The sequence below is a fragment of the Puma concolor genome, chromosome A1, assembly GCF_028749965.1.
Source record: "Puma concolor isolate L17-30 chromosome A1, mPumCon1.1.hap2, whole genome shotgun sequence".
NCBI classification, from domain to species: Eukaryota; Metazoa; Chordata; class Mammalia; order Carnivora; family Felidae; genus Puma; species Puma concolor.
The window spans coordinates 119140839-119165267 of NC_141667.1; the positions used below are offsets into that span (position 1 = coordinate 119140839).

Below are 24429 nucleotides of genomic sequence, written 5' to 3' on the forward strand. Positions count from 1 at the left end.
TTTTAAAGACAGAAAAATGGGGGCATCTGGGTGGCTCAATTGGTTAAGCATCCAACCTCAGCTCAGGTCATGATCTCACAGTTCGTGGGTTCGAGCCCCACATCGGGCTCTGTGCTAACAGCTCAGAACCTGGAACCTGGAACCTGCAGCCTGCTTCAGATTCTGTGTCTCCTCTCTCTCTCTGCCCCTCCCCTGCTCACTCTGTCTCTCAAAAATAAATAAATATTAAAAAAAATTTTTTTAATAGAAAAATGGGGGTGTCTGGGTGGCTTAGTTGGTTAAGTATCCAACTCTTGATTTTGGCTCTGGTCATGATCTCATGGTTACGAGATCAAGCCCTGCATCAGGCTCTGTGTTGACCCTGAAGCCTGCTAAAGATTATCTCCTTCTCTCTGTCCTTCTCTCCCCTTTACACTGTCTCTCAAAAAAACAAACAAACAAAAAAAACCACACAAAAACTTAAAAATAAAAAATGGTGTTCAAGTAAAATGAGGTTAGATACCTTGTTCAACTTTGCTCTCAAGCATGTAGCACAATACCTGGCACATAGCAGGCATTCACCAAATACTTGCTCAATTAACAAACATCTAAGTCACTAAAATAAATGGTAACAGTCAGATTTTTATAAATTAAAATCAAAGTGGAATTTTTACAGTCACTATGTTAAATTTAACAATATTAAATGGTAATTGCCAGACTTAGAAAAAAAAATCAAAAACAAAGAATTTTTATTGTGAGTCACAACACTAAATTTAACACTAAGAAAACGTGCCATCTGCAATACACTCTCAGATAAATAATCTGTTTTTTGTACTTGTAAGTCCAAAAGCATTAACTAATAACGTTAAGAACTCAACTGGGGGAAATAAATGATACAGGACTGATAAATGCTGAAGCCAGGTAACAGATGTATATGGCAGTACATTATACTATCTTCTTTATTTTTACATTTAAAATTTGTCTAATTGAAAAATAAGAGAAGCAGTAAAACAAAGATGCACTAATTAGAAGACTATGAGAGGCTAAGACGTTCTGTTCTGAAAAAGCTCAGCTGAACATAAACTTAATATACATGAAAAGAAATCTAACAGGAGGCCTATGGACAATTATACGTCATTATGTAAGAAATGCTTTTTGGTCTTGTCGGAGTTTACAACAGACCAATAATGTTCCCCATGTACTTAGAAGATGTGGGGTTTGAAAGAAGAGGAGAGAGAGAGCACATTACTAGGAATGAAGACAGGAAAAGAAAGTTGAGTCAAGACAGGGACACAAGACAAGATATTAATGGCCTAACCAGAAGATGTATGTGAGAGCACAGTGAGATTACCTATTATATAAAAGAGAAGCTACAGGGAAGGGTTCATCTACAGTTTGGGAGAAAACTGTGGCCACTACAGAGTTCTCATGTCGTGAATGGCTTTCTTAGGAAAACTAGCAGCACTATGTGGTGTGACTTAGGGGGAGTGAAACATAATGGGAGTCAAAAGAAGTACAGCAATAATCCAAATGTGAGGTGATTCAAGTGTGGATGAGGGCAAAAGCCACAGGAGGAATAGAGAGAAACGGATACTTCAAAGAAAAAGAGAAAGGATTTTTTTACTAACTAGATATAAAAAAGCAAAGCAATGAGTCAATCATGTCAAAGTTTCAATTCTAGGGGACTAGATGGCTGTTATTTCAATTTATAAAGACAGGGATAGTGGAGGTAGAGACTTAAAGAGAAGATAATTATGTTTGATTTCAGAAAAGTTAAAATTTAAGCAGACAATAATAACTACAGTATAAAAACTAACCACCACATCTAGCATACTAGATGCCAGGTACTATTTTAGATACTTTACATACATATATTCCTTTATTCCTCAAACACTCTTAATGAGGTGAGTAATATTATTATTCCCATTTGACAGAAGAGAAAATTAAGATACAAAGAAGTTAAGTAACTTGTCCAAGGTCACAATGACAGAAAGTAATGGAACCAGGATTTAAACCTGGGCTTATTAATTACTTTGAACTGTGTCACCATGGTATGATAAAGACGAAAAAATGCCTGACAAACAGAATTGCATAAAAGATGAATTTATCGATAAAGTGACATAGCTCTGTAAACATTAAAAACTCACAACCTGACATTTTTAACAACTAATTACGTCACTTTTATGCTATTAGGGAAATTTTTTTAAAAACTTTAAATCTACTATAAATCAACTATAAACAACAAAGTCACCTAAGAAAAAAGAAAGAATTAGGACTGAAGAACAACATATTATAAACATAAATGTTATAAATATCCTAGCCATTAAATATTACAGTTTAAATGATGTTCGCTATCTTCACTCCAGCATACACGTTAATAATTATTAGGCATATTTTATCTGACCTTTTGTATATTCTTAGAAGATAAGACTTGTGCTTTGGAAATTCAATCAGAGGTACAATTTTTTAACAGAAGCTTCAAATAAATTTCCTTTAGAAGAGAATAAAGCTTCAAAAGAAATGTCCTTTAAGAGATATAAATGTTGCTACCTCCTCTACAGGAAACTTCTCCAGTACAGAAGGCCTTGCTCTTCTCCTCCATGAACACACAAGTTAATACACAACTAAAGAGCATAACCACATAGTAAACTTCCTTGTGAATACAAATATAATTTTTATATGGCACAGTCCGTAAGAAGAGAAACAAATTGTATTTTTTAAAAGGGTAACACTGAAACTTAAGCTTTTCTAGACCCTAGCAGTTTTAAGTCAAGCAGTATTTACTTACGTTCTGATACTGTATAAAGGAGGTTCTGGGGTAAAGGAGGAGGTAGTCTTGCTCCCACTGGCGCAAGATTGGGCACTGCACTCGTCCCAGGCTGGTCACGGTTGTTTATCAAGCTTGACTGTGTTATGGGTGGTCCTAAGAATTAAAGAAAAGAAAAGAGAAGAGAAGAGAAAAGAAAAGGGAAAGAAAAGGAAAGAAAAAGTTAGAACACTAATGTTTCCTAACTAATAAAAATACTATGCTAGTACTATTTTGGGTAGTCATTATTAAACTACCTACTTTAGCTTAGAACAGAATAAAGGAATTCGATAAACACATGCTTCAACACTCTGAGTTGCAGTATTAATTAAGATGACATTTCAGTTCTAAAACAGACAAAACAACTCCAGGGTACAAAAAAACAGAATAGTTACCTCTGGAGAATGGGAGTGAAAAATGGCTGAGAAGTAACTTGAACTTTCTGGGATGATGATAAAGTTCTACAGAACTCAAGTTCTACAACATCATGAACATGTTTAAATATACTGATTGTCTGCAACACAACAGGAAATGCATCAAAAATAACAATGGGCTGGGGCGCCTGCGTGGCTCACTCAGGCGTCCCGACTCTTGATTTCAGCTCAGGTAATGATCCCATGGTTTGTGAGATCAAGCCATGCTTGGGATTCTCTCTCCTTTTCTTTCTGTCCCTTCCCCAAGTGTGCACATGCATGCTCTAAGGAACATATAAAAATAATAATGGAAAAGATAGAAAGATACATGACGAGAGAAATATAGTAAAATATTCATCAGGAACCTAGATGGTGAGTATATAGGTATTCAGTGTATAATTCTTTCAACTTTTCAGTTTGCCTGAAATTTTTCATAGCAACATGGAAAAAATGACATTCTTGGATTTCACTATTAAACAGAAATGTTCCCACATATCACATCTTTTATTGTGAGAATTTCTACGTATTAAGATGTCTTTATATCTGGGGAATAAAATCTCAACTTGAGCTTCACAATTATGCCATATAATTGACAATACTAAATCTGAGTATTAAATGTCTCCAAATCTTTATCAACATTAATGAAATGTGTTCTTTTTTAATTCCTTTTTTTTTTTTTATGTTTATTTTTGAAAGAGAGAGTGCAAGTAGGTGAGAAGCAGAGAGAGGGAGACAAAGGATCCAAAGCAGGCTCTGCATTGACAGCAGTGAGCCCAATGTCAGGTCAAACTCACAAACTGTGAGATTGTGACCTGAGTTGAAGATGGACACTCAACTTACAGAGCCACCCAGGTGCCCCATGAAATGTGTTCTATAAAGAATACTACTGCAGGAAAGCTAGGTGATTGGTACATGGGTTCATGCTAAACTATTTTTGTCACTTCCTTGTGAGTCTACAATATTTTCAAAAATAAAGAGTTTAAAAAAAGAAAGTTGAAAAAGTACTGCTTAATAAACTGAATGGCAATCATTTTTTAAAATAACAATTTGCGGGGCGCCTGGGTGGCTCAGTCGGGCGTCTGACTTCGGTCCAGGTCATGATCTCGCGGTTTGTGGGTTCAAGCCCAGCATTGGGCTCTGTGCTGTCAGTTCAGAGCCTGGAGCTTGCTTTGGATTGTGTCTCCCTCTCTCTCTGCCCCTCCCCCACTCACTGTCTCTCAAAAAATGAATAAACATTAAAAAAATTTTTTTAAATAACAATTTGCCATCTCTTAACAATTGTTAATGTCTCCACATAGATATTTTGTTCTATCTTTGCACACATGTAAACTATTCACCAGTTTTTTCTAATTACCAAAAAAAAAAAAAACAAAAAAAACAAAAAGGACTTTAGTCTTGCTTCTCTTTTTGCTAAACTATCAACTGTTAAGAATTTTTAAATGATCATTTAAAAAAATTTTGTGCTTGGGGTGCCTGGGTGGCTCAGTCAGTTAAGTATCCCACTTCAGCTCATTTCATGATCTCACAGTTCTCAGGTTCGAGCCCCACATCGGCCTCTGCGCTGACAGCTCAGAGCCCAGAGCCTGCTTCGTATTCTGTGTCTCCCTCTCTCTACCCCTCCCCACTTGTGCTTGCTCTCTCTTTCTCAAATAAACGTTAACATAAATAAAAACATTTCGTACTCCATTTTGGTGGATGTGATAAGAGCATACAGTTCACTAAAAAATAAAGTAAAATAAACACTAAACAATCCTTATCAGTAAAGAGACTCATACTAAAGTACATGCTAGTGAAATGATAAGACTTTTGGAATTTTACTCCAGCAAAAATGAGCCAAAAAGCGCACACACTAGGGTGGGGCAGCGGCGGGGGAGTGGGAGCAAGGTGGAGGAAATAAGACAAAAACAGGTGAATACTGATAATCACTGAAGTTGGATGATCGTGCATGTGGTACACAAATTATTATTCTACCATATTTGAAAATTTCCATAAAAGACTTTAAAAATTATTTTAATATTCTAGAACAGATTTTAAGACTAGGAAATTTCATTAACCAAGTGGCATGTTCTTTTTTCTGACATCTTCAAAACACTGGGATTTCTCAAGATGTTGTCAACTAAGCAAGATTTTGACTCCTAAGATTTTTTTTTCAACGTTTTTATTTATTTTTGGGACAGAGAGAGACAGAGCATGAACGGGGGAGGGGCAGAGAGAGAGGGAGACACAGAATCGGAAACAGGCTCCAGGCTCCGAGCCATCAGCCCAGAGCCTGACGCGGGGCTCAAACTCACGGACCGCAAGATCGTGACCTGGCTGAAGTCGGACGCTTAACCGACTGCGCCACCCAGGCGCCCCAAGATTTTTTGAAGGTATCTATTTTTTTTTTTTTTTTAAATTTTTTTTTTTTCAACGTTTTTTATTTATTTTTGGGACAGAGAGAGACAGAGCATGAACGGGGGAGGGGCAGAGAGAGAGGGAGACACAGAATCGGAAACAGGCTCCAGGCTCCGAGCCATCAGCCCAGAGCCCAACGCGGGGCTCGAACTCACGGACCGCGAGATCGTGACCTGGCTGAAGTCGGCCGCCCAACCGACTGCGCCACCCAGGCGCCCCTGAAGGTATCTATTCTTAATCTATCTTTCAAAAACTTTAAATCTAGTGTCAAGTTAGCTAAGAGATGGGTTCTTCTAAATACAATTCTTTGCTAAAGAAAGAAATATTCAATGAACATATACTTACTTGGTATGGGAAGCACAACAGATGGTGGAGGCTGGCCATGTCCCTGGGGAACAGGAAGTCTCATGCTATGTCCAGGACCTGGACCTGGACCCGGGCCGGGGCCGGGGCCTGGTCCTGGGCCTGGTCCTGGCATTGGAGGCATTAACATTCCAGGAGGTGGTGGAGGAGGAAGCCCAGGGGGAGGTGGAGGGAAAGGAATCATGCTTGGCAGAGCGACTTCATCAACAACCAGGGGATCATTTCCATGATCAAACTGACAAAGGTCACCAAGTACACAAAATCCTCTTTCTGTAAGAACAGAAGAACAATCTTATTACAATCTATTTAGAGTTCAGAAAACAAATAAAACAAGACCCTGAAAAGCCTACCTATCTGATTTACAAAGTATTTTTTCTCCAAGGAATTTAAAGTCTTCTTAGTGTTACTCTGTTAATCATCACAGATCACTGAGGTAGGGCCAGATGTACTCTCTACTTTCTGAGACTACGCTTTGTTGAGATAGCAAGTAACAGGGTCCAAAACAGGCTAGTAGCCACTATCAGATTAACCTATTCGCCATTAAGTTTTTGTAATAAAAATTCAGACTCAGGGTGCCTGGCTGGCTCAGTCCATAGAGCATGCTACTCTTGATCTTGGGGTCATGAGTTTGAGTCTCACACTGGTTGTAGAGATTACTTTAAGGAAATAATAAAAAAAAAAAAATTCAGATTCAAAACAGCAAAGGCAGGGTACAGCAGGTAAAGGACTTAACTAGACAATCTAATTTCAACTATCTATTTTCATGGTATTATTCTAAATTCTACATTCTTGCTATATGTACAGTTTGAAACTTTAGTTTAAAATATTAAAGTGGAAGGGGTGCCTGGCTGACTCAGTTGGTGGAGCATGTGACTCTTGATCTCAGGGTTGTAAATACAATCCCCATGTTGGGTGGAGAAATTACTTTAAAATAAATGTAAAAAAAAAAAAAAAAAAAGGAAGAAAAAAAACCATTCAATTTACTAGGTTATTCACTGCAGCATTGTTCATAATAACAAAATGTTAGAAACACCCCAAAAGCACATTAACATCAAATTAAGTTAAACATGTTTTTCTACATATAGAATACTAAAACACCTCAAAAAAGCATTAAGTAAGCTCTAATATAGGACAACTGCCAGCAAATACTACTCTGTGAAAAAAAATACATGCAGAAGAGTGTGAATAGTATACTAGCATTTATGTAAAATAGAAAACGGGAGAACGTACATATTTATGTACACATATTCAGACTATGTTTGGAAAGATACATAAGAAATTAATAGCACTGGGGTGCCTGGGTGGCTTGGTCGGTTAAGCACCTGACTCTGGATTTCAGCTCAGGTCATGATCTCACAGTTCATGAATTCAAGCACTTCATCGGGCTCTGCACCAACTGCTTGGGATTCTCTTCTTCTATCTCTGTCCTCCCCTGCCTTCTCTCTCTCTCTCTCTCTCTCAAAATAAACAAACTTAAAAAATAAATATATAAGTAAATAAATAAATAAATAAATAAATAACATTAAATTGGCCTTAAGAGAACTCTGTGGCTGGGAGACCAGGGTGAGAATGAGATAATGCCTGAATTATTATTTGATTCTATTTCCCACTTAAAAATAAATAAAATGTTGGGGCGCCTGGGTGGCTCAGTTGGTTGAGCCTCCGACTTTGGCTCAGGTCATGATCTCACAGTTCGTGAGTTCGAGCCCTGTGCTGGGCTCTGTGCTGACAGCTCAGAGACTGGAGCCTGCTTCGGATTCTGTATCTTACTCTCTCTCTGACCCTCCCTCGTTTGTGCTCTCTGTCTCAAAAATAAATAAACATTAAAAACAACAATAATAAAATAAACAAAATGTAAAAATATATATTCTATATTTACAGGAAACATGTTAATTATGTCTGTGATTTGCTTCAAATAATACAGGTCCAGAAGAAGCAGTAGAAAAGCACAGATGAAAACAAAATTGCCCAGGAGCTACTAACTGCTGATGCGAGATCACGGATACACTAGGGTTAATTACATTGTTCTGTCAACATTAATATTTAAATATTTCCATAATAAAAAATTAAAATACATACACACCTAAATACATACATACATTCAAATGGAAAGTCAGCATACTAAAATTTTAACTAAGTTATAATGCTTAACAAATTGCCACCACCAAACACTACACAAATAAATTACAATTCCTAGTGCCTACCAAATTTTGTGGTATACTGTCTGAAGTAACAACAACAACAAAGAAATGAATGGATGACACGTGAACACCCTAACCAGAACCAAACTATTAAATCAAAAAAGCAAATAAGCATATACGAAAAGAGATTTTCCTCCTCATCCATCCCTTTTAACAAAAATCTGGATTAAAATGAAAAGGTCTGTAATATTCACATTTGCTTTACTAGCACTTTGGGGTACAATCTAAAGGACAATTTTTACCATCATAATCTCTGCATCGCCTCTTTGGTGGTGGGTTTCGACCAAAAGAATTGGAAGAGCTATGATTGTTATAGTAATTAGACCAACTCTCCGTTGTGTTTTCAGAGTGGTGCGCAGGTGCAATCACAGTAACAGTGCTGGGAATAGACTGTGCCCCAGAGGAGTACTGCTCAGAAGAGCTCGGAGGTGGTGCAGACACAGGCACATAGGAACTCTCCAAGTCGTTCCTTTCACTCTTGAACTTTGATCTTTCCCTGTGCTCTGCTTTAGAAACAAAGTAAAAACAAGAAACAACCGAGATTAGACATTTATGTTCTCAACCTATGATTCCTTTTTTCACAGAACAGGGAAAAAGAGAACACTGCAGTAAACTTACTGAGCTATCCGTATTTCAAAGTGTTCTCATTATTAATATATCCTAAAAGCAGGAGCATCAACAACGTGATGTATCTTGACAAGAGCTTATGTAAAATCATCTTTTATAACATCAACATCAGTACATAATGAAGACAGACCAGCCTCACCGCTGAGAGTTAATAAGAAAGCTACCTAAGAAGTGACTTCCAAGAACTGACTTCATCCTGGTAATGAGTGGTTGGGATCCCAGTTAGTTATCTACCTACATTTTTTATTTTTAAGTTTAGAAACTCTAGGCAATCTTAAAGCAAATCAATTATTTTTAGTCAGAGGGTGGGGGAAGGAGCAATCCTCTTCCTCCAATGATAGCCTTGTTGATGAAATGACATTAGTTTCAATTATACAAAATGACTTTAAGCCTAGACATGTACCATGATATACTCATCAACAGCTTCTTTTTAGTCAAACTCAGCCCTGTCTCTGTAACAAAATCAGTATTAGATTTTTTGAGACATTTCTAGATTTTATATCGCTCAGACACGTTAAAGGTAATGTGCCTTGAAGGGAACTTCTGGTACAGTTATGATAAAGGAAAATAAGCAATATAGAGTTTTTAGGGGGAAGCCTCATCTACTCACCAACATTCCTACTTGGATCCCGGTCTTTGCTGCGCCCTCTACTTCGGCTTCGGCTTCGACTCAGGCCTCGGCTCTTACTCCGGCTCTTACTCCTGCCTCTTCTCCAGTCATATTTCTCACGGTACAATTCATTCCGCTCATAGTACCGGTCATAGTCTCTCCACTTGCCATCTTCCCTTTTTTTCTCACGTGTCCTGTAATGCACAGATATAAAAGCCATATATACACTAGAGAAACCAAGTAAGCAAACGAATCAGGAGTATGAAATACCCTCCCTGATTCATCAAAACTCGTAACGTCTTGCTTTTTTAGAAAGCCATAAAGCCACAGCACAACTCCTCTGATCCATTATATAATAAGAAAAAACATTCCCTCAAGTATACTGGGTGGGGAGAAATGAAAGAGGTGAATCCAAAGTATGGGGAGGGGTAGGGGAAAAAAAGAAATTTACAAGTAGGAAAGAAAAAAAGGCTGCAATAAAGTTTTCCTAAACAAAAGACTAATTTCTGGATGGCAGGCTGATGATTCAACATATAAACTGAACTATTTGTAATATAAAATACTACGGATGATTTTAATAGTGAGCACCCCTAACCAAATGGAACATTTCATTAATATCCTCTAAGGAGACTACTCCCACCCCTGTGCTCTTGGGGAAAGCACATAATGATGACTGTTTATAAAAGGAAGAGAAAATATGACAAAGACAAAAAACAGAATGGAAGGAAGGTAACATTCACTTTCTTTAATCAGTTTAGAGAGAGAGGGATCAGTACATATGTTAAAAATCCCATTAATGCCCCTACAAAGTAACTGAAAAGTGAATTATGAGTGTCTTCCTAACTAAATACAAATACAAACCTTCGTTCACTAGATTCTGAACGAGTCTTCTGGGGACTAGGATACTTCTTTTTTCTGCCATCTCGTTCTTCCTCTGCCGGCTCCTGAAATACCTACATGAAAGCATTCATTAGAAAGATCAGTCCTTCTACTAATTACGAAACACATCCACCTGATAATCTTTCTAACGAAAGAGAGGGCACAAATACACTGAAATACTGAAGTCAAGAGGCTCCTGGGCGGCTCAGTCAGCTGAGTGTCCAACTCTTGATTTCAGCTCAGGTCATGGTCTCAAGGTTTGTGGGTTCAAGCCATGCATCAGCGTGGAGACTTGTTGGGATTCTCTCCCTCTCTCCCTCTTCACCTCCCCTGCTCGCTGTCTCATGCTCTCTCTCAAAATAAATAAACTTATTTAAAAAAGACGAAAGAAAGAAATATTGGAGGCAAATCACATCTAAAAAAGTTAGGCAACGGGGGGGAGTAAAAAAGATGCTGAAATTATTTTAACAGTAATACACTAATTTTTAAATGTTAGTTTAAGGTAGAGAATGGAAGTGCAGGAGGGAAACAGCAATTAGTCCCTCACAATTAAACCGCAGAAACAGCAATTCTGCATTTCTAAGTATCATATGCAAAATGGTTCCTGTTTTCCTAATTATAAAATATACTCATAATTTGAGGGCTGTAGATTTATTTCACAGAAAATGTTTCAAGAAAAAATGGTAAAGTAAATAAGTGCCATAAACTACACATTTCATGAGATTTACAGGAAAATGATATTGGAATTAATGGAAATATTGTCTTATTTTTTTATTTTTATTTTTTAATGTTTATTTTTGAGACAGAGACAGAGAGAGAGAGAGTGAGTGAGCAGGGGAGGGGCAGAGAGAGAGGGAGACAAAGAATGTGAAGGAGGGTCTAGGACGTGAGCTGTCAGCAGAGAGTCCAGTGTGGGGCTCGAACCCATGAACTATGAGATCATGACCTGAGCCAATGTCAGGCATTTAAATGACCGAGCCACCAGGGGCCCCAAGAAATACTGTCTTCTTTTTAAAGCCTAACAGTTAAGACTGACCAGAAATAACTTGTGATTTTATTTTTTTTTTAAGATTAATCTCAAAACAAACATACAGCCTTTACTAGAGAAAGGTGAAATAAAGTCATTTGCCTTAGAGCTAAAACAAAGGTCCATCTAATGGAGAAGCTCACTTAACAAATAAGAGGTCGGGGCGCCTGGGTGGCGCAGTCGGTTAAGCGTCCGACTTCAGCCAGGTCACGATCTCGCGGTCCGGGAGTTCGAGCCCCGCGTCAGGCTCTGGGCTGATGGCTCGGAGCCTGGAGCCTGTTTCCGATTCTGTGTCTCCCTCTCTCTCTGCCCCTCCCCCGTTCATGCTGTCTCTCTCTGTCCCAAAAATAAATAAACGTTGAAAAAAAAAAAAATTAAAAAAAAACAAAAAACAAATAAGAGGTCAGTGAATGGAACAGATGAGAACAATAAAACTCAGGCAACATAAAATGGTAGCCACAATATGGCAGCCATATGGCGCTGGCTAAAATACCACACATTTGTTAAGACTATATTTAAAAATCATTCTCTTTACCTATTTACAGGAAATACAGACTATATATGTTACTCCCCTGGGATGCAATCAGCAAATCCAGATGGCAAAAACTCTACAGAGCAAAAGACTGAGTTCCTTCAACAACATAAAATTTAGGGAGAAAAAAGTGGGGAGGAAGAGAAGAATGAGAGAGACATACAGGTAGGTATAAAGGGGGGATTTAAAGATTAAAATAAACTTAAAAGACATCAACTTGGAAGATCTTTTTCCTTTTCTGTATTTTGCAACAATTTTCTTGATGAACATGTATTAATTCCTAATGGAAAAAACTATTATTAAAGAGTTGAAAGATCCAAGAGAAATAAAAACATAAGGCCACCCAAAAACTTGGGACATGAATGTTCAGAGCAACATTATTCAGAACAACAAAAAAGCATCAACAACTTGTCTATCAACCCAAATATCCATCAACTCATAAGTGGATAAAGAAAATGTGGTACATTCCCAAAATGGAATATTATTCAGCCATAAAAAATGAATACATGATAAAACCTACATGAACCCTGAAAGCATCCTGCTAAATGAATGTTAGTCACAAAAGACTACAAATTATATAATTCTATTTATATGAAATATTCAGAACAGCCAAATCCATAGAGAAATAAGTAGATTAGTGGCTGCCTAAAAGAGGGGTGGGAATCGGGAAAGAAGGGCTGGCGGGTGATAGATTAATGACTACAGGGTTTCATTTTTGGATAATGAAAATGATTTAAAATGGAGCATACTAGTGATGGCTGCACAATTCTGAATACGATAAAAACCATCACATTTGTACACTGTGAGTAGGGGAATTGTATGGTAGGGGAGTTGTATTTCAATAAAGCTATTTTAAAAAAGTCAGAGGGTGGGGTGCCTAGGTGGCTCAGTCGGTTAAGCGTCCAACTTTGGCTCAGGTCATGATCTCATGGTCCGTGAGTTCGACCCCTGCATCAGGCTCTGTGCTGACAGTTCAGAGCCTGGAGCCTGCTTCAGATTCTGTGTCTCCCTCTCTCTCTGCCCCTCCCCTGCTCATGCTCTGTCTCTCTCTGTCTCAAAAATACATAAAACATTAAAAAAAATTTTTTTTAATAAATAAATAAGTCAGAGGGCATACACAATGCCCTTTTCCTTTAAAGAAAAAAGTTAAAATGGATCTGCAACTCTCTACACTGCTCAGAGAAAGTGCATCAACCTAGCACAGACCAGAAGTATGTGCTACCTTAAACCCCTTCCTTTCCACATCGTGTAGAAGAGTTAGGATAAGCTACTTTACTTATACACTAGCTCAATAAGCTGTTATTTATGTCAGTGATGACAATTAAGTTGTGTACAAAATCTTAGAATACAAGAGAAATACCACATGATGTTATCTGTGGAGTTGTTACATGCAGAAGCTGATACCCATTTTTCACAATTTTCGAAATTAGAACTTAGTATGATACAAAATGAAACAGTGCAACAATTTGTTTTTTTTAAACTGTTCTTTAATAACTCAAAATAATGCAATTTTTCACTTATGTTCAAACCTGCTATCTTTCAAACAGATACTTCTAGTCCACTGAACTTCAAAGACTGTAGAAAAGGACAAATGGTGCAAAAATTGTAACTTATTTTAAAAGATTTAACCTGTACACATAGACCAAAATTTATACACAATCAAGTACAGCAGAAAAGTTTCTTACTATTTCCATTACTTGAAGTAACATACTGAGAGTGTCTCCTATTTTAAAAAGATTTTATGAAACAATTATAGTGCCATGAGCCAAAAACGAAAATGCAACAGTGGTTTCAACTGATTGTAAGTATAGCCACGTTTTGCTGTTGTTTTGTTTTTTTAAGTTTGTTTATTTATTTATTTATTTTGAAAGAGAGAGAGAGAGCACACGTGCACACGAGCAGGGGAGGGGGAGAGGCAAGGGGAGAGAGACAGAATCCAAGCAGGCTCCACACTGTCAGCATTGAGCCTGATGCGGGGCTCAAACCCACAAACCGTGAGATCATGACCTGAGCCAGTCAAGAGCTGGATGGACGTTCAACCAACTAAGCCACCCAGGAGCCCCTTGTTTTCTTTTAATGATGGATTGATTCAATCAGCCTAGCATTTAAAAATGGAGCAGAGAGGACAACTAAATGCAATACTTGCTTCTTAGATTGAATCATGTACTGAAAGAGAAAAAAACTGTTAAAAAAGGCGGGGGAGGACATTGAAATAAAAGGGTGGTGGTGGTACATTGTTGGGACAATGCATAAAATTGAAATACAAACAGGATTAAAGTATTTTGTCAAAATTAAATTTACTGAAAATGAGAATAACGAACATCGTTATTCTTATGAAGTACACAGAATGCCATGAGATCATAAGGTATCTAACTTACTCCTAGATTCAGAGCATGATAGTTCTGGGTGTGGATATATAAAGAGAGCACATGGGACAAATCTTCAATAGGTGAATAAAGATAGATGGTATACAGATGTTTTAGGTACTATTCTTATAATTTTTATGTAAACTTAAAAGTATTCCCAAATAAAAAGTTTATTAAACAATTATAATAAAAACAAAAGTTGATAAATATTTCTGGATCATAACCAACGTTCATGTGCCAGGTAGCTAAGATGTGTGTATATATAAAAATCTCATTTAATCCTCAATGAGATAAGTATTACTATGATCATTATCCTGATGTGAAAATGAAGCAAGTAATTTATTTTAGAGCTATCATTTTAACTCATGCAGCCTGATTCTAGAACCCATAATCTTATAATACTGTGTTATCTGTACATAAAAAGAATCACAAATGGGGGCGCCTGACAGGTTCATTCGATAGAAGACATGACTCTTAATCTCAGGGTTGAGTTCAAGCCCCACACTGGGTTTAAGAAAGAAAGAAAGAAAGAAAGAAAGAAAGAAAGAAGGAAGGAAGGAAGGAAGGAAGGAAGGAAGGAAGGAAGGAAGGAAGGAAGGAAGGAAGGAAGGAAGGAAGGAAAAATGGAAAAGAAAGGAGGAATTACAAATCAACTCTGTAAAGTTTCCCCTTAGTTCAAACAAGAACATTACCTTATATAATCATGCTTTTAAACTCCAACCTTTGTAAAAACGTTTTTTTCTTTCATATGTTAACATTATAACTATTTATTTGTAACTACCTTAACCATAAAAAATACTCTGTGGTTAAAAAAGAGAAAATGGTTGGTCTATAATATGAACATGTGTCACTTAATCATTTTTCTTGAGCTTTCATCTCACTTTTAGTCAAACCTCTACATGTAACCAAGTTTTGTCTTTCTAAAATCACTAAGATTTCTCTGAATTTCTCAATATTCCTAAAACATTTCTTGGAACACTAAATAACATTTCCAGTCCAAAAAACTAAGAAGTTAACTAAGAAGCCCTGATAAAGAATCTGTAACATGCCAAACACAGAAAAGTCAATCAGAGGTAATTATTTTTATTTTATTTTTTTAATTTTTTTTTCAACGTTTTTTATTTATTTTTGGGACAGAGAGAGACAGAGCATGAACGGGGGAGGGGCAGAGAGAGAGGGAGACACAGAATCGGAAACAGGCTCCAGGCTCCGAGCCATCAGCCCAGAGCCTGACGCGGGGCTCGAACTCACAGACCGCAAGATCGTGACCTGGCTGAAGTCGGACGCTTAACCGACTGCGCCACCCAGGCGCCCCGAGAGATAATTATTTTTAAAGAGGTCAACTTCCAACTAAGAATGATACTAGGAATAGGAACTAAAAAGCCCCCAAAAGCAAAAGAAAACTTTACATTACCTCTTCTTTAATTTCTTCTTTTTCTTGGACTGGTGGTTTTGGCTCAGGCTTAACTGGTTCCAAAGGTGGAAGGTAGTTCTTGGTGTAGAGACTTTCAAACAGTTTATCCACAAAACCTGAAGTTTCTAAGGAGAAGAAACAGTATTTAAATATTGCACAAACAATAACTGAAGACTGACAACACGCTCCTCGGCAAAGCTGAGGAAAACAGAACACCTTCCACACTGGCAGTGGAATCAAAACTAAGTCTGTCTATACTTTATGAGGGAGATTCCCATGTCTGGGTTTTTAAATCCTTTGTACGTTCTTGCTTATGTACAAAATGATGTATATGCAACACTGAGTACAAAATAGTAAAATGCTGGAAAAAGAACAATTTTCATGAATAAGAGACTAGTTAAATAAAGTATGTCACAACCATACAACAAAATACACAGAGCTCTAAAGAGAATGAATATGGATAACATCACATCTCAAAGACACAAACTAAATATTTGTATCTGTTTATATGTGCATAAAACTCTGAAAGGACACAGACAAAAAATGACAAGGTTGTCTACTGGAAGCGGGAGGGAACAAACGAAAAACAAGTGAGACAGACTTTTCATGATATTTTTCAAGATACATACCTTTAATTGTTGGATTAAATGTACTGTCTATTCAAAAATTTCATTATAAACATTTTAAAATCACTTGGAGGGGCGCCTGGGTGGCGCAGTCGGTTAAGCGTCCGACTTCAGCCAGGTCACGATCTCACGGTCCGTGAGTTCGAGCCCCGCGTCAGGCTCTGGGCTGATGGCTCGGAGCCTGGAGCCTGTTTCCGATTCTGTGTCTCCCTCTCTCTCTGCCCTTCCCCCGTTCATGCTCTGTCTCTCTCTGTCCCAAAAATAAATAAACGTTGAAAAAAAATAAATAAATAAAATAAAATCACTTGGAAAAATAAAGTTTGGTACGAGAATGATATGAAAATATCTTGTTGTGTTTTACTTAAAAGCTACTGTATTTTGTAACTTTTTCAGATTAACTGAATGGGGGAACCAGATGAATTTATTAAAAACTACAGGGTGTATTAAAAATATAGCACATGGGGCGCCTGGGTGGTGTAGTCGGTTAAGCGTCCGACTTCAGCCAGGTCACGGTCTCACGGTCTGTGAGTTCGAGCCCCGCGTCGGGCTCTGGGCTGATGGCTCAGAGCCTGGAGCCTGTTTCCGATTCTGTGTCTCCCTCTCTCTCTGCCCCTCCCCCGTTCATGCTCTGTCTCTCTCTGTCCCAAAAATAAACGTTGAAAAAAAAATTAAAAAAAAAAAATATAGCACAGAATCTACTTACACTGTAATTATACATTTTATATAAATAGCTATTTCTAAAATGTAAAATGAGTTTTTCTTCAGAAAAGTATGTTTTCAAAAAACTTTATGGTATTAATTTGTGTAGTAAGCATTTTCTGTGATTATAAAACTGTTAGGTCTTGTTAACTGTTACACCTAACTTTAAAACAATAAATTGATCAGACCCTTCAAAACTCTTTATGATCAAGACTCTCTCCATATGCTTCTGTACTTCTTAAAACATTTTTTAAAACATGTATCACTTTTGTAATTTAAAAGACCTATAATACAAGGTGCATAGGTGGCTCAGTCAGTTAAGTGTCCAACTCTTGATTTTGGTTCAGGTCATGATCCCATGGTCCTGGGATCAAGACCCGTGTCAAGCTCTGCAATGAGCGTGGAGTCTGCTTGAGTGTCTCTCTGTCTCTGTCTCTCTCTCCCCCTCTGCTCCTTCCCCATTTGCATCTTCTCTCTCACTCTCTCTCAAAAAATTGAAAAAATAAAAGACCTATAACCCAATGAACAACTGTGGGGTGCCTGACTGACTGGCTGTGTCAGAAGAATATGTAGCTCTTGATCTCAAGGTCATGAGTTCCAGCCCCACATTGGGTACAGAGATTTCTTAAATAAACAAACTTACAAAGAAAAAGAGGATCACCTGGGTGGCTCAGTCAGTTAAGTGCCAACTCTTGAATTCGGCTCAAGTCATGAACTCACAGTTTGTGAGACAGAGATATAGAACCCCGCATCAGGCTCTGTGTCAAGTGCACAGGGTCTGCTTGTGATTCTCTCTCTACCACACTCTCTGCCCCTACCCCGCCCATGCATACACACATGCCTCGCTCTCTGTCTCAAAAAAACAAACATCTAAAACATAATTATAGGGGTGCCTGGGTGGCTCAGTTGGTTGGGTGTCCAACTTCAGCTCAGGTCATGATCTCGCAGTCCATGAGTTCGAGTCCCATGTCAGGCTCTATGCTGACAGCTCTGAGCCTGGAGCCTGCTTTGGATTCTGTGTCTCACTCTCTCTGCCCCTCTCCCACTAGCACTGTCTCTCTCTCTAAAATAAACTTTAAAAAAATTTTTTTTTAATATTTATAAAAAAGAAACAAAAGCATAGCTAAATACCTAACATAATATTCAAGATAAACTATTGTTTTTTTTTAAGATTACAAGGGCATATATTCATTTAAAACTACTTTGACATGTAATACAAATATATATATATATATATATATATATATATATATATATATAAGTTCAGAGCCATGCAGTCCAATACAGAAGCCACGAAACACATGTAGCTGTTTAAATTAATTTAAATCTAAAAATCAGTTCCTAGGGCGCAGAGGTAGCTCAGTACATTAAGCAGCTGACTTCGGCTCAGATCATGTTCTCCCAGTTCGTGGGTTCGAGCCCTGCGTCAGGCTCTGTGCTGACAGCTCAGAGCCTAGAGCCTGCTTTAGATTCTGTGTCTCCCTCCCTCTGCCCCTTACCTGCTCACACTCTGTCTCTCTGTCTCAAAAGTAAACATACACACATACATAAAAATTAAAAACATAAAAATCAGTTCCTAAGTCACCTTAGCCCCATTTCAAGCGCTCAAAAGCTGCTAGGAGCTACTGAATTAGAAAAGGAAGATATAGACTATACTCATCAGTGTACAAAGTTCTACTAGACCATGCTAGTCTACAAAGACATATACGAACGTAACTGATTTTATCTCTGGTGGCAAATTTATGGCTATTAATTTTCTTCTCTTTTAAAGAATGTTTTATAAGGGCTCCTGGGTGGCTCAGTTGGTTGGGCATCTAACTCCTCATTTCAGCCCAGGTCATTATCTGACAGTTTGTGGCCTCAAGCCTCTCCTCAGCTCTGCACTGATAGAATGGAGCTTGCTTAAGATTCTCTCTCTCCCTCTCCCTGTCCCTCTCCAGCTCACATGCATGTTCTCTGTCTCTCTCTCTCCCTCTTTCAAGATAAATAAACTTAAAAAAAAAAAGTTTTTAGGGGCACCTGAGTGGCTCAGGTGGTTAAGGGTCTGACTTCAGCTGAGGTCATGATCTCACAGTTCGTGGGTTCAAGCCTGTTTCCGATTCTGTCTCCCTCTCTCTGCTCTTTCCCCATTTGTGCACATGCACTAGCGCTCTCTCTCTCAAAAATAAATATTAAAAAAAAAGTTTTTATGATTCTTCTTGTGTACTGTTTTTTTAAAAAGTTACTAAAAATCTTTAAAGCTTTTACAACAAACTCTTAAATGTATATTTAAATATACATTTGCCTCTTACCCCTATGTCTTCACTACATTTATTTTTTTTTACTATTCTCATGGCTCTGTGTGTCACATGACTCTTCTAGTTTCATCACAGGTAAACTAAGTAAAACAAATGAATACATTTAGAAAATACTCCTTTACAAAAAAAGAAAACAAATACTCACCTGTACTGGGGAGGAATTCTAGAAGTATTATGTTTTTTGTGTATTAAAAAAAAAAAGCCTTAAAATCCACCAAAAAAATATGTAATCCTGTTTTCCAAGTGAGAAGCCATATTTACTATCTTTTATTTCTCTGTAGACATTTCAGTTGAAGGTTATCTTCTCACAGCAATAGCTAGATCAACCAACGTGTGCATTATCCAAATTCCTTTCATCCATTCAACAACATTTACTGAATGCCTTCTATGTGCCAAGCATTATAGGTTCCAAGTCACCATTCTCAACAAAGGGAAAGACAAAAAGTAGGGGGAGGGGAAAAGACACACACACATATAAACATGCAAATAAACATATAACATGACAAGAAGTGACAAGTACGAGGAGAAACAAAATGAAGCAAGGCTGGGAAAAGGAAAGGGTGATTAGGGGCGTGAGGTAGAATATACTGTACATAGAACGCTCAGGGGAAACATTTGAGGTAACCTTTGAGGAGAAACCAGAAACCATAGAGAAGAAACCATTTCAAGCAAGGGTAAAACAAGTTCAAAATCCCTGATGTGGGAACATGTTTGCCATACTGAAAAAAAAGGCAAGGGGGTCTAGGTGGCTAGACTGGAACAAGTGAGAGGGAGTGGTAGGAGATGAGGTCAGAGAATAAGCAGGGGAGCACTCCAGGACGCTATGCAGGTCATGGAAAGGACTTTGGTAAGATAGGAAGTTGGAGGCACAAAGTAAAGAGGATCATGCCCATCTCTTCCTGGACAGCAAAAAGCTCCAGCCAAGAGGGAAAAAAACATAGCTTCATAGTCCTAATAAACAGTAAGCATAAATAGTTTCATCATCCTTAAACTGTTATCCCCAACCATCAACTAGATTCTGTCACAAGCCAAAGAGGATCCATTCACCTAAAAAGCAAATGCTCCAATATAGGAAAGAAGCAGAGAAAGAAAGGGGGTAAAAACAGTTCTTCCAAAATACATGATAAATAATTAACAGGGATCGGTATATTCAAATGTTTAAAGGGCAATGACTGATGTCTTTCCTTCCAAGTTTTTATCTCCAAGATTTTATCAGAAAGTTTTAAATTTAAATTCTTAAATATGTGGCTGAAAGGCCACAATAATTACCTTTTTGTAAAAACACGTCAAGTTGATCAGCACAAAAGGCTTTCAATTCTTTCTCAGGTTTGTCCTTCTTGACCAGGGCTACAACATAGTTGGCTAAGGCTGAAGGGTCAGCATCACATCTAGATAGACAAAGAGAAAAAAAAATGTTTTAACTTTTTTTTTAAACAGCAATGTCATTAATGAAGTCACCCCTATTTTGGAAAGCTAAAGGTCAACAACTTTATTTCAAATAAAGTGACTGCGAATAAGTTAAATAAATAAATAAATAAATACTGACTGACTGCAAACAAAGACGATTTTTATAACAAACAGCATACACACATTACAAGCAAGATTTTCCTTTTATGCTTATTTTTATAAAATTGTCTATTTTCAATGTTCTAATTATACCCAGAATTTTGGACCAAATCTACATTGATTTGCATCTCTCAATGGAAACAAGGATGGCAACCAACCCGAGTTGCAGGGCTGTAGAAGCACTGTTCATATCTTCAGGAACTATCTGTTCCATGTGACCGTGAGGAAGAACCAGGGGAAGTGATGGGACACCTTTCCTCATTCCCTATAACCCCAGGCACCAGCATCCAAAAATAGCAATCAATTCCACTGATAATCTTCTCGGTCTCTTGAAGATCTATTTTTTTTTTTTTAATGTTTTCTAACATTTATTCATTTTTGAGATACAGAGAGAACAGAGCGTGAGCTGGGGAGGTGCAGAGAGAGAGGGAGACAGAATCCAAAGCAGGCTCCAGGCTCCCAGCTGTCAGCACAGAGCCCAACATGGGGCTGGAACCCACTGACCGCGAGATCATGACCTCAGCAGAAGTCAGATGCTGAACCGACTGAGCCACCCAGGCACCCCAAAAGATCTCTTTAAAAAATGAGAACACAAGAAGGTTGACACCATAAATATTACTGGCAAACACTCTAGCAGCTCTAAGCAAGAAAGAAAAGATCTGGGAGCTAAAACAGAAAGGATAAGAGAAGTAGTAGAAGGGCAGCAGAAAGGATCTTTAGCTACTTCCCTTTTTTGTTTTGTCCTACCAACACCAACACCAACCCCCCCCCCCCCCCCCCCCCCCGTCAGTAGTAACTTGTCTTTTGACATTCAAAATCATCTCGTCTGCCAGGGCAGTACATGTTCCCTGAGTTGCCAACATGTAGTACTCTCCAGACCTAACATTTTATCTACACTATAGGAAATGAAAGGTTTTGTGTTGTAAATATATACATATATGGGAAAAATATATTTTTTAAGTAAATAAAAAAAATTTTACAAAAAGAAAAGCCAAGCACTTCCTTCTATATTTTTAAAGTTCATAATTCAATAAAAGAGAATTTTTTTCACTGCCAATACTGCTGTGGGAAAGGCTATTTCTTTAAACACCCGCACATTTATGCACCAAATCTAAGAGAGCAAGTTTCAATGTCAATTTTACGAAACTCAGAGCTAATAAAAAAATAATTATGGATAAGGGTCAAAGTGCACTGGGAAAGAATATAAGTGTCCACGATGATGAGCTATATATTAATAAAAATATGCAATTTAAAAGAAAGCCAGGATTTTTCTTAAGTAAAAAATGTAAATTACATTTTAGAGAATTATTAATAGACTACCTGGATAAATCCAATTGCTAAATTCTAAAATGGATATACAGATCAAAATCAGAAAAAAAAAGTCTGGGGGCACCTGGGTGTCTCAGTCAGGTTAAGCGCCCAACTTCAGTTCAGGTCATGACCTAACAGTCTGTGGGTTCGAGCCCCGCGTTGGGCTCTGTGCTGACAGCTGGGAGCCTGGAGCCTGCTTAGGATTCTGTGTCTCCCTCTCTCTGTGCCCCTCCCCTGCTCATGCTCTGTCTTTCTCTCAAAAATAAACAAACATTAAAAAAAATTAATTAAAAAAAAAAGAAAATGAAAACACTAATTTGGAAAGTCATATGCACCCCTATGTTCATCATGGCATAATTTACAACAGCTAAGAAGATATAGAAGCAACCTAAATGTCCATTGTCAGAAGAATGGATAAAGAAGATAAAGATGACGTCGTATACATACAATGTATTATCACTCAGCCATAAAAAAAAAAAGAATGAAATCTTGCCATTTGCCAACAACATGGATGGGCCTAGAAAGTGTATGTTGAGGGCAGTAAGTCAGAGGAAGACAAACACAGTTAAGATTTCACTTACATGTGGAATCTAAAACATAAAACAAAGCAGAAACAGACTCACAGATACAGGAAACAAACTGATGGTTGTCAGAGAGAAGGGCAGTTGGAGGGGACGGGTGAAATAGGTGAAGGGGATTAAGAGTTGTAATCTTTCAGTTTTAAATAAATAAGACATAGGGGATATAATGTATAGCATAAGGAATATAGTCAGTAACATTTTAATAACTTTGTATGGTGACAGATTGTAACTCGACTGATTGTGGTGAGCACTTCATAATGTATAAATCAGATCACTATATTGTATACCTAGAAGTAATATAACATTGTATGTCAATTACCCAAACTAAAAAACAGCAATAATAAATAAATAATAAAATGAATATATAGCATTTGCACCTTCAAAAATGTTACACAGACCATGCTCACCTTGGCTAATCCATAAACACTTCACTCCTGAGAATAGTAAGATAAGGTATTTGATCAATCAGTTCTAAACAACATTCAAATGGAGGGGAGAGGATTAAAAAAAATATCACATCTCTACCTTGACTTAGAAAGTTCAGATCGTGGATAAGGAAGATATTCTAAACATAGAAAGGACAAGAATTTTTAAAAATACGTACAAATGGTAGAAAGAGGCAATGTTGTTTTTTCTCCTGTTGTAAGAAGCTTTAAGGAGTCTCATGACCTAACAGGTAGAAAGTTGGTAAGGATATGCCATTTCTAGTGACAAGCAGGCAAAACTTCACATTACTGAAGAGGAGTTAAATGAACCCGTATTTCTTTTTAGGTTTACTTATTTTGAGAGAGAGTGAGATGGGAGGAGGGGTGGAAAGAGAGGGAGAGAGAATCAACCCCAAGCAAGCTCTGCACCATCAGCGCCAAGCCCCATTCAGGGCTCCAACTCGCAAATGGTTGAGATCATGACATGAGCCAAAATCAAGAGGTGGACACTTAACCAACTAAGCCACCCAGGTTCCCCAATCCCGCATATCTTATACATGTATTTAGTATACAGACTCTGAAAAAACAACTGCAGAGTTAGGTTGCTTCTGATAAAACACATGATGAGAGGATGATGTGAAAACACAAGATGAATAATTACAAGAAGGTAAAAGATCAGGAAAAAACTAGACACCAAGAGAGTGATCACAGATTTTAAGTATTTGTGCAACATGAGTAAACAACTGATTGTTAAGAACTGAGAGTTAGAATTCTGTACCCAATTCAAAAGCATGTTTACAACCAAAGGAATGGGACCATTTAAATTGAACAGCTCCTAATATGTACCCATCAAGTACTATGACGGAAATTACCAGTCTGAAATAATCAAGTCACACCAAGTGAATGGTGAAACTTAAATACACCGGAGAGTTTTATGCTGTAATTTTCTGTACCTTTATGACTGTTCTTATATAGTCTTTTATCACTTCTTACTATATAATCTTTAGAAGTTAACAAATACAATACTGCAGTAGCTTTGACACCAACAAGACTTCCAAAACCGTGTCCCAAAAATCGGGGCATGACTAAGATTCTTGGTAATTTATGAGACAAATGCAGGACCACTGCTTATTCTCTTATTCCAGAGTATTTTAAATCTTTTAGCTATTTATTTGTAACCAAAGCTTATGGAAACCAATTTCTCCTTAACTATAGGGACAAGCATGTTTCAGAATAAAAAAGATTTTAAAATCTTGGATCCATGGCTGTGTTACGTACACACATTTCTAGACAGAAAGAGGCTTCTATTGTAA

The 24429-nt window shown here is 37.6% G+C and overlaps 1 protein-coding gene across 4 annotated transcripts in view; it reads right to left on the reverse strand.

Annotated features, from left to right (window-relative positions):
• RBM27 (RNA binding motif protein 27) overlaps positions 1-24429 on the reverse strand; it is a 75630-nt gene that overhangs the window by 39809 nt on the left and 11392 nt on the right. For 2 of the 4 annotated variants that reach the window (XM_086701288.1, XM_025924194.2), the window contains exons 2-8: positions 20503-20621; positions 15612-15736; positions 10255-10346; positions 9394-9587; positions 8399-8659; positions 5938-6225; positions 2768-2902 (exon numbers count right to left, since the gene is read on the reverse strand). In XM_086701288.1, the coding sequence (XP_086557414.1) occupies positions 2768-2902; positions 5938-6225; positions 8399-8659; positions 9394-9587; positions 10255-10346; positions 15612-15736; positions 20503-20621 (1214 nt within the window). Of the gene's footprint in view, positions 1-2767; positions 2903-5937; positions 6226-8398; positions 8663-9393; positions 9588-10254; positions 10347-15611; positions 15737-20502; positions 20622-24429 lie in introns of all 4 variants that reach the window. The other 2 variants (XM_086701281.1, XM_086701268.1) reach the window with 1 other exon arrangement.